The 12,612-nt window shown below is 34.2% G+C and overlaps 1 protein-coding gene across 5 annotated transcripts in view; it reads left to right on the top strand.

Annotated features, from left to right (window-relative positions):
- The window catches only part of COL11A1 (collagen type XI alpha 1 chain), a 135,545-nt gene that overhangs the window by 13,496 nt on the left and 109,437 nt on the right, over positions 1–12,612 (top strand). For all 5 annotated transcript variants that reach the window (XR_001876803.1, XM_017827245.1, XM_017827246.1 and 2 more), the window contains exons 2-4: positions 2,242–2,409; positions 7,401–7,614; positions 10,007–10,169. Coding sequence is in view for 4 of the 5 variants with exons in the window: in XM_017827245.1 (XP_017682734.1) it covers positions 2,242–2,409; positions 7,401–7,614; positions 10,007–10,169 (545 nt within the window). In the remaining variant the exon portion in view is untranslated. The remainder of the gene's footprint in view (positions 1–2,241; positions 2,410–7,400; positions 7,615–10,006; positions 10,170–12,612) is intronic.

Here is a 12,612-nt window from a genome sequence, read left to right on the forward strand (position 1 = left end):
GCTTGTTCCAACCGCTGCAATAGTTACAGGAAATATATTAAAAAATCCTGAAATTCCCTGAGACAAAATTTCTACTAGCAAAAAGAGGGGTCTTCTGCAGAAACCTCACTATATGGCAGCACTAGGCATGACGCAGGAGGAGTCATGCATCTTTTACGTTCCTGTCCAGTTTATCTAAAGACTTCTAAAAAACCACTTTATTAATGCTGTTTGGAGTGGCTGTCTGAAATCTTTGATATAAATTAGGGAAGCAGTTTCTGTTACTTGTGATCTGTATGTATTTAATAGGTCAGCCACCTTATCTTTGGAGATAGACTAATTACCTTTTTTTACGTTAATTACTTCATGTAACTTGTCATTTCTGTAGAAATTGTTACTTCATCTAACTTGTCACTTCTATGACAAATTACACTTCTAGAAATTCTTTTAAACTGACTAGTTCTTTTGCTATTTTATGTTTTGTGAATCACAGTTTGCAGAAATAAATAAATAGTCAGCTGTGGACTATTAGCAAGAATGTTTGTTCTTATTATTTGGAATTTGTGGTTTAAAGATTGTCCTATTATTATTCTGTTTCTTGTCTGGAGGTTTTTTAGCAGGAGAACTAGCAGGGAGTAATGAATAATCTTGTTTATGGGTGAATAGTCTCCCAGTCAGCCAGGCAAAGAAAGGCCATTATTCTAAAAAATAATGAAGAATCTGGTGCAAATTATAGAAAAGAGCAAAGGAAAAAGGAATGTAGCAGTGGTTGACTTATACAGCGAATTGGAATTTTTACTAATATTTCTAGTGACTGGTTCTATGTTACTTTACTGGTTCAAATTATTATAAGTAAAGCAAAATTAGGCATCAGTTACCAGGAAAAAGGAGTGGGAGTTCCTTCAGTATGGTAGTAACTAGAATTGTGTGGAACACCTATAGAAAATACATTATATCCATTACAATTTTTTTGTCAGTACTCAACAGAGAGGTAAGACTAATACTTGGCCTGTGTTTTTACAGTCTTCCACTTGTTTGCAAATAGCTGTTCAAATAGTTGAATATTCATCCGCAGTGGTATTTTGGGCCTTAGGTTGATGTTTTGTTGACATGTAAATTGAATGATAGCAGGCAATAAATCAGCTGTAGTTAATGCCACAGTGCAGTTCAAGGATGAAGTAAGGTCAAATTTACCAAGCACATTTCTCATCTTTCACAGTGAAGGTCATGTAAAACTTTGCCTGTCCAGATAAAGTGGTTATGAATTTGCCGATGTAAAAACTGCAGAACAGAATCAGAGAAAAAAAAGTCTATTGAAATTCTGTTTCCACTCAGAAAAATACATTAGCGAAGGGATCCATAGGGAGCATGACAATGAGCACCTTAATTTTTCCCAAGATGTGTAATTTACAAACTGTTTTCTCTCATTGCCTCTGTTGAAGTGCTTGTCCATCCAGTACCTTGTCCTTTTACCACGGAGAACTTTTATAGCTTAAGGCTTTGTTGTTGGCTTTCTATACGTATTTGTATACATATATATGCTTTCTTGTTTGCTTTAATTTGCATCAATGTGAATGCAGTAACAGCTCTGGATTTCAACTTTAAATTGCTGAGCACAAATGGAGTTTTATTGTACTTGGTCTCAAAAGTACAAACCACATCCATTTGCATTTTAACTTGGAAATAATGGAATATATGATTCAGTCCATTCAGTCCTTGCAGGCAAAGCAGGTACATTTTTCTTCCTCTAACTGGATGAGAAATTAGTTTAACTGCTTCCTTATCACTTTGTGTCTGAGAAAGACGTTATATATAATCAGATTATATTTTAATGTTAGCAACAGATGATTTTCTGGTAGCAGATTATTGGCACTTGAATGTTTCTGAAACTTTTGTGCTAACTTTGAAAATCAGTTCCACTTCTTAAAAATCACGTATTAAAAGTGTGTATTGTAAGTTTCAATCACCAAGACTCCGCGTTTGCAAAATGATGATTTTCCATGTGTAGTCAAGTAGTTTGAAAATCTAATCATAAAAATTATGTTGGACAGGATGAACATCTACATATTTAAAAATGAATAATCCTGTTAAAATATTATTATGGTGTAGGAGTAATGTGCAATAAATCAAAATAGAATGCAGCTACTGCTTGGATTACACACACACTTTTGCAATGAAATTCATATCCTTTTTGGAGGCTGTGTACTGTAGACATGCAAGATGAGTAATTCTTTTTGTTGAGGTTTTTTTTTTCTTTGTCAGCTGAACCCGTTGATGTGCTAAAAGCATTAGAATTTCACAATTCACCAGAAGGAATATCAAGAACAGCAGGATTTTGCACAAACAGAAGGAATTCAAAAGGATCGGATGTTGCTTACAGAGTTTCAAAAACTGCACAGCTGAGTGCCCCAACAAAGCAGCTGTACCCAGGTAAGATTGTCAGAAAGCTGTTACTTTACTGCTTGTGTTTTTATGGTATCTAAAGCACATCATCAGTACCACTTCTGTTATTCCTAGAGTTGGGCCTGTATACGTAATTTAGTTTTTATTGGCTTCAGTTATAAAGCTCTTTGTCAAATGTCACTGCCAGAATTGACTTGTAAGTCATAGCACCTGTTCTTTCATGATAATATCTGGTGGAAACCTCATGTGGTGGCTTTGGCAAGTTTCCTTCTGTTTTGGCAGGCCATTCTAAAGTAGTAGTACTTCCTGGAGTATTACTACAGTGATAGGAGTGAGTTGTCATTGGCCATTGCAAAGTCATTCCCAGAAGTACCATCTTTTAAGAATTGCCTCAGAGTATCTGGGTACTTGGGGGACTAAACAAGGCTAATTGTGGATAGCTGATAATCTGATTTCATCTTCTCTCAAATTTCTCCAAAATGAAATAGTCAGATTTTGAGAAAGATTCTTTGGATGTTGCAGAGACACTTTTATTGCATTATTTTGCTGTCACTTATCACTTGACTCAAACTGTTGAGGGAATTAATAGTAAGAATGTTAAAAACCAAAATCATGAAACATATGAATTTTCTGTTTTGACACATCATGCAGAATTTGAACAAGTCTGTCTATAAACATATAGATTAGATGAGGCAAAGAAAAATACTTTTTTTTTGTCTTTCGAAGTAGCAATCACATAGATATCACCCAGATCTCTAAAAGGGTTAAACAGGCTTTATTTTGTAGTAATATTTTGTTCCCAGAGCAACATGAGAAACAGCTCTACACAGTTCAAGTGCAACTTACATGTTCCCTTAATTCATCATTTTATTATTGATGGAAAATCAAAGCACAATTCACTACTTATATAATATTTATAGTATTTTTTAACGCAGTTCTTCATGTTTGAATATATTCTCTCAACTAAGTTGGATGTAGTTGACAGAGCTATCCAGCTGAAAATATCATTCACTGAATGGCACATTAGTCTATAATGTCATGCTGTACACATGCTATGTTTGCAATTAAATACTTCTTCACCTTAGTAAGGATAGCAGAATAGGGACTGCTCTTTCTTTAAAAAAAAAAAAATGCAAAAATGCTCCACTGTATTTCCTTACAAGGAAAGGCTGAGGGTGTTGGGCCTGTTCAGCCTCGAGAAGAGACGACTGAGAGGGGAGCTCACTAATGTGTATAAATATCTAAAGCAGGAGTGTGAAGAGGATGGAGGCAGGCTCTGCTCCAGGGTGCCAACCACTAGAACACGAGGCAATGGGCAGAAACTGATGCACAGGAAGTTCCACCTGAATATGAGGAAGAACTTTTGTACTGTGCCAGAGACCACACACTGGCCCAGAGAGATTGTGGAGTCTCCCTCCCTGGAGATATTCCAGAACCACCTGAATGCAATCCTGTGTTATGTGCTCTCAGATAGACCTGCTTGAACAGGGAGGTTGGACCAGATAACCCACTGTGGTCCCTTCCAACCTTACCCATTCTTTGTTTCTGTGATTATGTATTGAAAAACTGCACAAGTTGCACAGTGTAATAAGCTGGCACCTTTATAGTCTGAGTTTTATAATGTGTGTAATTGAAACAAAGTGGTTCAACAAAAAGCTTTAAAGAGTATTCAAATACAACTGAACAGAAGATTAAACTGACTTGGAATCACTGTTATTTTTTTTAAAAAAGTTTAGAGCAGTGCAAACACCTTCTGCTAAATCAAAGCCTGAGAATCTAGAGCTGGAAGTCTGAGAGCTTGGCTTGATTGGCACTTATTCATGAATCAGATTGTAGTATAAAGAGGAAATCTGGCAGCTGCAGTTATAACTGTTCTTATGATTCTTGAATGCCAGAACATATTGGCTGACGTCTAAATTTCTATAGCCTTTGACTGTCATAATTTAGGTACTTTTCTTATTCATGCTTTTAGTTTCTGCTTTACAACGGGAATGAGTTTTCTTGATTTTACCAATTCGTTGTAACACTTCTGCGTGCAGCAGACAAAGAAAAGCATTGCTCACCCACAGTATAAAACTTTGCTTAATACAGGAAAATGTCCTGCTATCCTTTACATTAGTAAAAAAGCATTGAAACAATTTTTGGGAGGTGATTATGGTAATTACTTCCTTTTGAGTCTTGTGAAATAAGCATCCTCTCTCCTGACCACAAGAAATCTTCCTTTTTCAGAATATTCTTAAAGATATTTTAGTGATCATGTCCCTTTTTCTTAGTGCTCTGTAACAGTAGAAAGACTATAGAAGATATCCAAGATAAGATCAAGTAGTGAAATATCATTTTAACTTAACAATAGAAGCTGTAATGCATCCCATCCTTACTTTCATCTGACTCCTGTAACTCATCAGGAATCAAAATATATCCAGCAATACATCCATCTATTAAAAATATGAATTTAGTAATATTTACCAAATTCCCAAAATATGATAGACTTTGATTGCACTGGCTGGAAGGCAGTATATAATTGTAATGATAACTGCTTAGATTTAGTTGTACAGTTTGTTTACATGCTCTTAGTTATCATTTACAAAAGCATATAGGAATGACCCAGATGCATACAAAGATTTTTCTAGATAGTTTCCCTCCAATTGTTACTTTTAGTTATTGTTCAAATAGAACCATCCCAATAAACAAGAAATTTAAAAGCACTTGAGAAGGGTAATTATTCCAGATGTGTGTCCATGAACTGTATATACATAGGAATACATTCAGTTTTACATGTTAGAATGTGATTTAGTTTTTGACTTTTTCAATCAAAACCTTGAAAGAAATTGGCTTATAATTACACAAAGTAGATTCAACATTTGGGAATATTATGTCATAGAAGTGATGACAGAAACTACTGAACCGAGGCACAGGACTCATTTTCAGTCACTTTTCTTAGAAAGCTCCCAGTTTTATTTCAATAGGATTTTATCAGTTTGAAGAGCACATGCCCAGACAAGCTGAATTAGTATCACCTGCCTTAAGCATTTTCAACATATCTTTCAGATTAACAGTGCAGATAGGGCAAGTGTTCAGTGCTTCTTGAATAGTTTCTTTGGCCTTTGTTGACAGTTGTCTTCTCTTTTCCATTTTTTTGTCATCTATTTGCTCTGACATTAAAAGATATAACATACAGTTTAATTTATTCTGCTTTACCTTGTCATGAGAAACCTTTACCACCATTTACTCACCAGAGTAAATGAAATGTTTCATATTTATTGAGCTTTGATCCCTTCAAAATAAGATGTCAAAATGACGTATAAACATAGCCTATATTACTAGAGTGTTTCAAAAACCTTCTATAAAAAAAAGTAAAAAATCAGTAGAAAGCACACAAAATATCATTGCAGCAGACAATATAAGTGTAAGTTTTCTGTTTTAGAAGAGTAATATATCATTTAAAGCACAAGGGAAGTTCTATGCATTTTGTTTTCATATTGTAATTAAAGAAGTAGAAACTTGTCTTCACAGAATACTCTAGAATCTTTAAAGACTTTTCCCACAATACCTGTCTTGGAAAAAATCTTACATTTTCTCCATTAGAAGAAGAAATTCCTAAATCAGAATTTGATGAAGTTTTACATACTTTTATTAATTACAAAAATGCAGCATGTTATTTTATTAGAGCTTACTCTATTATTATATTACAGTTTTTAAGAACAGTTTATCCACTTTCATGCATACAAAGTTGCATTGCCAATGTTATTATTAGTTTCTTGTCTATTTCTTGTATGTCAAATTGTACCTGAAGCCACATGGATCCAGATCCAGTATTCTTAATTTTAGAATCTCAGTCTTACACTTTGTTTGTTATTAAGCCTAATAGAGTTTCACATCAAGTGAAATGTGGATTTACCACAAGATTCAAGGGTAGCAGTATTTCAGTACTTCCTTTATAAACAACCGATATCCATTTTTCATTTTGTTTATTTTTAGTTGTAAAGGTGGGAACAATATTTGATGTATCATCTATATTTCAAAGCAAAAGCATCAGGAAATAAATGAAAATTGGTGTTCTTTGGTTTTGCCTAAATCTCCCATTAAATAAAACTAGTTAAATATTTTTTCAATGTTATGCATAATGTAATGCTAGAAAGACTCAAATATATGTTGTAAGAGAGAAACTAAAATAAGTGGTTATCAAGGGCTGTTAAAGTGCCTGGAAGTGTATTTGCTATAGCACAGATGCTTATTATGTTGAGTGAAATTGTAGTGCACACTTTTAAATTAGAAGATTGCTAAACAAAAGATGAATAGAAAAAATAATGAATGTGAAACTATCGTGGTTCTTTCATATATTGTATTATTACAGGAATTCACAATAGATTTAGAGCACCTCTCCACAAAGGAGAGAGAGCTGGTGTTGTTCAGCATGAAGAAGAGAAGGCTTTGGGGAGACCTCACTGTGGCCTTCCACTACTTAAAGGGGGCTTATAAAAGAGAGTGAGGGGCTATTTACACAGACACGTAGTATAGGACAGAGAGAAGCAGTTTTAAAGAGGAGAGAGTAGGATTAGGTGTTAGGAAGAAATTCCTTACTCAGAGGGTGGTGAGGCACTAGAACAGGTTGCTTGGGGAAGTTGGGGGTGCCCCAACTCTGGAAGTGTTGAAGGCAGGTTGGATGGGACCCTGAGCACCCTGGTCTGGTATGTGGCATCCCTGCCCATGGTGGGGGTTGGCACTAGGTGAGTTTTAAGGTCCCTTTAAAACCAAACCATTCTATGATTTTATGGTTTACAAATTATGTTTTTAAGAACCATTAAGGTATATCTTTCAGGAATTAAAGTGGGACCACAATGAAAAAAAAGATAGAAAAAATTTTCCTAATATAATTTTTTATGTACTTGCTTTTGAGAATTAGAAAACCCCAACAGTTTGTATGCTAGATCCTCTGTGCTTATGGAAAAAATGTAAACTTTTCAAAAATGGTTTCATCTTTTTTGTATTTATAGCTGTATATACAACTTTGTTTACAGGTGGAGATTTTCCAGAAGATTTTTCAATATTAATGACAGTAAAACCTAAAAAGGGTATCCAGTCTTTCCTTCTGTCTATCTATAATGAGCAAGGAATTCAGCAAGTAGGTGTTGAAGTTGGTAGATCCCCTGTATTCCTGTTTGAAGACCAAAATGGAAAACCTGCCCCAGAAGACTATCCACTTTTCAGAACAGTCAACATCGCTGATGGCAAGTAAGTATAAAGTATAAAATTTTAAAGTGAGAAACAATGCCACAGACCACTGTGTGGGTGTTTATGGTATTTACAAATGTTTTCTTAAATATTTAAATGAATCAGGAACGTGGTTTCTAGCTAGTTTGACTGCTGTGGTACAAAATCAGAGAACCTTTGCAGCAGAATACAGTTCCAGCTTCAAATGTTGTATACAGCTACAAATAAAGCAAACTACCTTTCTTGTTTGCCATTTCTATAAATGAAGAGTGAGGAAATAGTCATAAAAGTTAAACCCACCAAAACTAAATCTATGAAGATTCTTCCTGTGCAATATAGAAAGAAACTGTTTTCAAAAAGTCTCAAGGAATAGTCCACTAGAAGAATTGTCTGGTCCATTTGAAGGTGGTAGGCAGAGTGAAGACAAGTTGACAAAACGGCATAGAATTTCTCCTATCCCAAGCCAAAAGATCAATAAGATGGTTTGAGATATATATGTGTAATGAAATCAGGGAAGAAGAATCTGGACAATTAATCTGAAGTGCTGCAAGGACTTACGCTGCACCCCCAGTAAAGGAATTAATCTCAAACACCAGTTGCATTATTAAGGCAGTTGTTAATTTTTGATAGCTTTGTAGATGAGCAGTCATTCTCTGGGAATGTCATTCCAGTGCTTGTAAAAGGACATTCGTTCTTTCAAAAACTTTTTATTTACTGTGCTTCAGTCCAGGAAGAGCAGCCACAGCCTTCAGAGATACACAGAAATGAATATTACTAAAGCAAAAGAAAACAAATCAGTAAGGAAGGGCCAAAACTGAACTGTAATGAATTACATTTATAAAGCAATAAAGGAGAAAAAAAAGTAATTGTCTTCTTGGCCTTGTATTACCAGACAATGGATTTACACCACAAAACCTAAACTTGATGCATTTCCCTAGCAGAATGAGTGTTAAAACAAAGCAGCAAACTTTTTTTTTAATTGACTTTTGCTAAATAAAAAGATTTTACATAGATTTCAGAATTTCCCCCAAAATGTTGAGAAACTGACAAAAACTAAGAAATAAAAATGAACTTGGTTTGGTACGATTTCCTGCAGTGAGATATACAACTTCTAAATCAACTGGAGTAAATCCTGTCCACAGTGAGCCATGATTTCATGCTTTCGGCTTCTACATGCTTTCAAAAGATAGGCTGACAACTTTCTTCTGACTCAGCTATTTTATGAAGCATCTAGGACAACAATCTTCATCTCAAAATGAGATATATTTAAAAAGTGTGAACAGTGTAATGTGCCTGAGGATGCATGACCAGTTTGCTTTTATAATGATAATGTTTAACCGCGTTCCAGAGAAAACATGGAATTACAGTTCTGGCTCAGTGATACTGTTTAGCAGTCAGATTCCATTAGCTTCAAGGTGTTCCTTTTGATACGCAGAAGCTCTTTGTAACGATCTAAGCTGTCTCTCTGATTTAGGCAACCTTAATGCCAAAAAAACCAACTAAAATAATTTGATTCCAGCCTTCCTCCTCCCAGTCACTAACATGACATACTTTGAAACTTTTTGCCCTGGTCTCTCAAAAATTCTTTAACACTTTGCTCCATGCTAGACTGCAGAGTGGTCTGCTCTTGCTCTTAGATCTTTGAGTTGAGAGAGGCTTACTAAATTAAAGTGGTCTGTCATGATTGTTAATAAAGTCTTATAAAGAACATAGTAGAGTTGGGCAAATCATATTAAACTTTATTCTCAAATGTCTTAAAATAAAACACAGGCACTTGTCAGTATTGTGAATCACTTCATTCACTTTTTGGTGAATATTATGTATGCAAGGCTAATGTTGCAGAAATGGTGGCATTTGTAAGTATATGGATCTGGAAAAGCATCTATGTTGGAACTGCTGTACATATTTGAAAAATCTCTATAGCTATGGGATACATTCAAATAAGCAAAGGAACATGGTAAAATTTTTGTGGTTTATTATACAGAACAAATGTTAAAATGTAAATAATAAATAATAAGCTGCTGGGTTAATTATATTTGCTCAAGTAATTCCTTAAGTAATTTGGAAAATCAAACACATGAGTAAAAAAAAAATCTGCTGTCAGATCAGTCAATCTATAAAATGTAAACACTTATAATTTTAGTTTGCTAATATTCTTTGAGTAAAACTGCAGAGAAGGTCAGCTTAAACTTTATCTTACATAGGATATTCACAGTGACCTATGGATCAGATTCATTTGTGTTAAGGGAGAGAATGTATATAGGAAATATTTAAAACTTTGTGCACATTTGTGCACGTATGAAAAAAGGAAATAAATGGAGACATTTAAAATTTTATCTGACTTAATAAGAACACAATGACATAGTTTTAAAAACATAAATTACAGTAGAGTTGTGTTGGGTTTTTTTAATAGGTGGCATCGAGTAGCTATTAGTGTGGAGAAAAAGAGTGTTACAATGATTGTTGACTGCACCAAAAAAACTACAAAACCACTTGACAGAAGTGACAAAACAGTTGTGGACACCAATGGCATCACTGTCTTTGGAACCAGGATTCTGGATGAAGAAGTTTTTGAGGTACAAATCAATAATGAACAAATGATATTGAGTGATTTTGTGTTGAGTGAAGTGCTTAATACAAACCAGAGTAATTTTTTAGGTCAAAAGCTGATCTAATATAGACACTTTGATTTATAGAACCTGTTAGGATAGGCTGAAATTAAAGAGAAGTAAAACAGGGAAGTATATTGTTGGAAGATTTGATGCATTTTTCTGTCCTTTAGATTATGTTGTGTCTGGAAGGGACTTGCTTTTTTTGTCTTTCTACCTAATATTGAGATACCTGAGATATTTAGGAGAATTAGTCTGGGAAAATTGTGTAGTATGATACTGAATTATTTTCTTTCTGTCTTTCTTAAACATTTGCAGGTATTTGTGAATGCTAAGAATATTTGAGAGCAGGGCAGAAGGACCTGGAAAGTTTTCTGTGTAATATGAATCTGTTATAGTGTTTATCCCACTTATTACTCTTTCCAGTAAATGGAACATACTTTGGCAATAAGGACATATATGTTTCCATCATTTAGTGGCCAAGAAGTACATATAGGAAGGATAAAATACCTCTAAGGAAGTATGTGACTGCCAATCATGAGGCCTTTCTAGGTAGAATCCTTATGTCAACAATTATTTTTACAGGCTAATAATGAAGCTTCTTTAGATCTACACTATTGAGTTTCTTTTACAAAATTGTTATAAAACTGTAAGATTTAAATTAAAACTGAAAAATAAGAAAATACAGATCAGTAGTTAACTTACTTTATATACAAAACATCTGTGCTCCATTAATGTCCATTGTTGTAATCCTAGCTTTAAGCAGAACATGTGCTGGAGAAGCTGCATAGGTATCAAGAAGGGAAATATGAATTTTGGATGTAACATTGTGACACTGATTAACCATGAGCTTTTTGAATATGGAAATTTCTGTGATGATTCAATGGACCAACCAGTACGATATGTTTGGTATTTGCAGCCTAATTCACCTGTAGTCCCCAATACAGTTTGCACATCTGAGGGACATTATTTTCCACTTAAAGATTAATTCCACTGGTGCTTTATCTGGGGTGTGACAAGGATTTTTGGTCTCTTCATGGCTAAATTACTTTCTATTTTCATTTTTATTTTTTTCTGAGGTCAGAAACCAAGTCCTACAATGTGTGTGTTTGACAATAAATTGTCAAAATGTGTGCAATGTGAATATGCAATAGTAAAAATAATTCAGAAAAAATAAAATTAGATAAACTGATTTTTTTTTAGTGTTTTACATGTGATTTTTAGATTATAACAGAAGCTAAGACAACAGACCGTGGCTTGTTCTTGCAAAGTTTGTAACCATTTTAAAAGTTTCAAAAGAGGGAAGTGCACAATATCTAAACATTGATGTTTGGTTTCTTTTACTCAGTGCAATTACTAAATAAAAACATCTATCTTAAGTTTCAGAGGTGCTGAAATGATTGTACATAGCTGTTTGAAAATAAATTTTGATGATATGTGCATATAAAGGGAGATACTGTTTTAATCATTTGCACTGAGTAACATATTTAATAAAGATAAAAATTCTAGGGGCCTTTAGTTTCTAAAGATGTTGACTATTACAATATTATAGCTGTCCTTTAAATTTTAAACAATTTTAAATATTAAATCATTCAAAAATACATTAAAAAGAGATTAAAACCATGCCCATCGGAATACAGAAAGGTATGGGCTAACTAAGGAGTTAATAAAATGATAGTTCTGAAAATTTCCTGCTATGTCATTCTTTTGCCACAAAGATTATTAGCCATTCAGAAAGAAAGATGAAACTTTGATTTGAGTCATGATAAAGAATAACTATTTTAAGGCAAAATAATTCCTAGTCTAGCAGTTCCTCCTCTATAGTTTCCTCCATCGTTGCTTTTTGCAGTTGCATATGCAATTGCCTCTGCTCTTTCAATCCCTATAGAGGAAGAAGAGAACGGGAGGGATATGGTAGAATGCAACTATTTTTTGGAAGAGTCAGTAAGGTTGGATGAAGACATAATTAGCAAATTAAAATTAGCACTTAAAATCAGGATTAGCAGATTAACTGGAGAAACTCAAAAATAACCCTACATTTTTCTTGAAGTCAGCATGGACATAAGAATATAACTTTAACAGAATATGATGAAATGAGTTACTATTCTCTAAGGGTTTTTGTCACATGTGGAAGGATGAGAAAGGAAGGTAGTGGTAGTGATCCTCTGCCAAAATGCTTTGCTGAAATCTTCTATGCTGACGTGACAAATTAGTGCTTCAATTCCAGCTGAGACCCACTAAGAAGAAAGATGTATTTGGACCCAAAAAAGAAATTGTGCAGCTATCTGTAGTCAGTTTAGAGGCTGAATCTTAACATTCAGTACTGAGAACAGCAGCATTTCAGTCTTTTTTTAACATCAGTGTACATTTCTGTACACTGTTCTTGTAATTACTGGGGGTTTAAATTTAG

This window comes from Lepidothrix coronata, unplaced genomic scaffold (genome assembly GCF_001604755.1).
Source record: "Lepidothrix coronata isolate B3197 unplaced genomic scaffold, Lepidothrix_coronata-1.0 Scaffold136, whole genome shotgun sequence".
In the NCBI taxonomy this organism is placed as follows: Eukaryota; Metazoa; Chordata; class Aves; order Passeriformes; family Pipridae; genus Lepidothrix; species Lepidothrix coronata.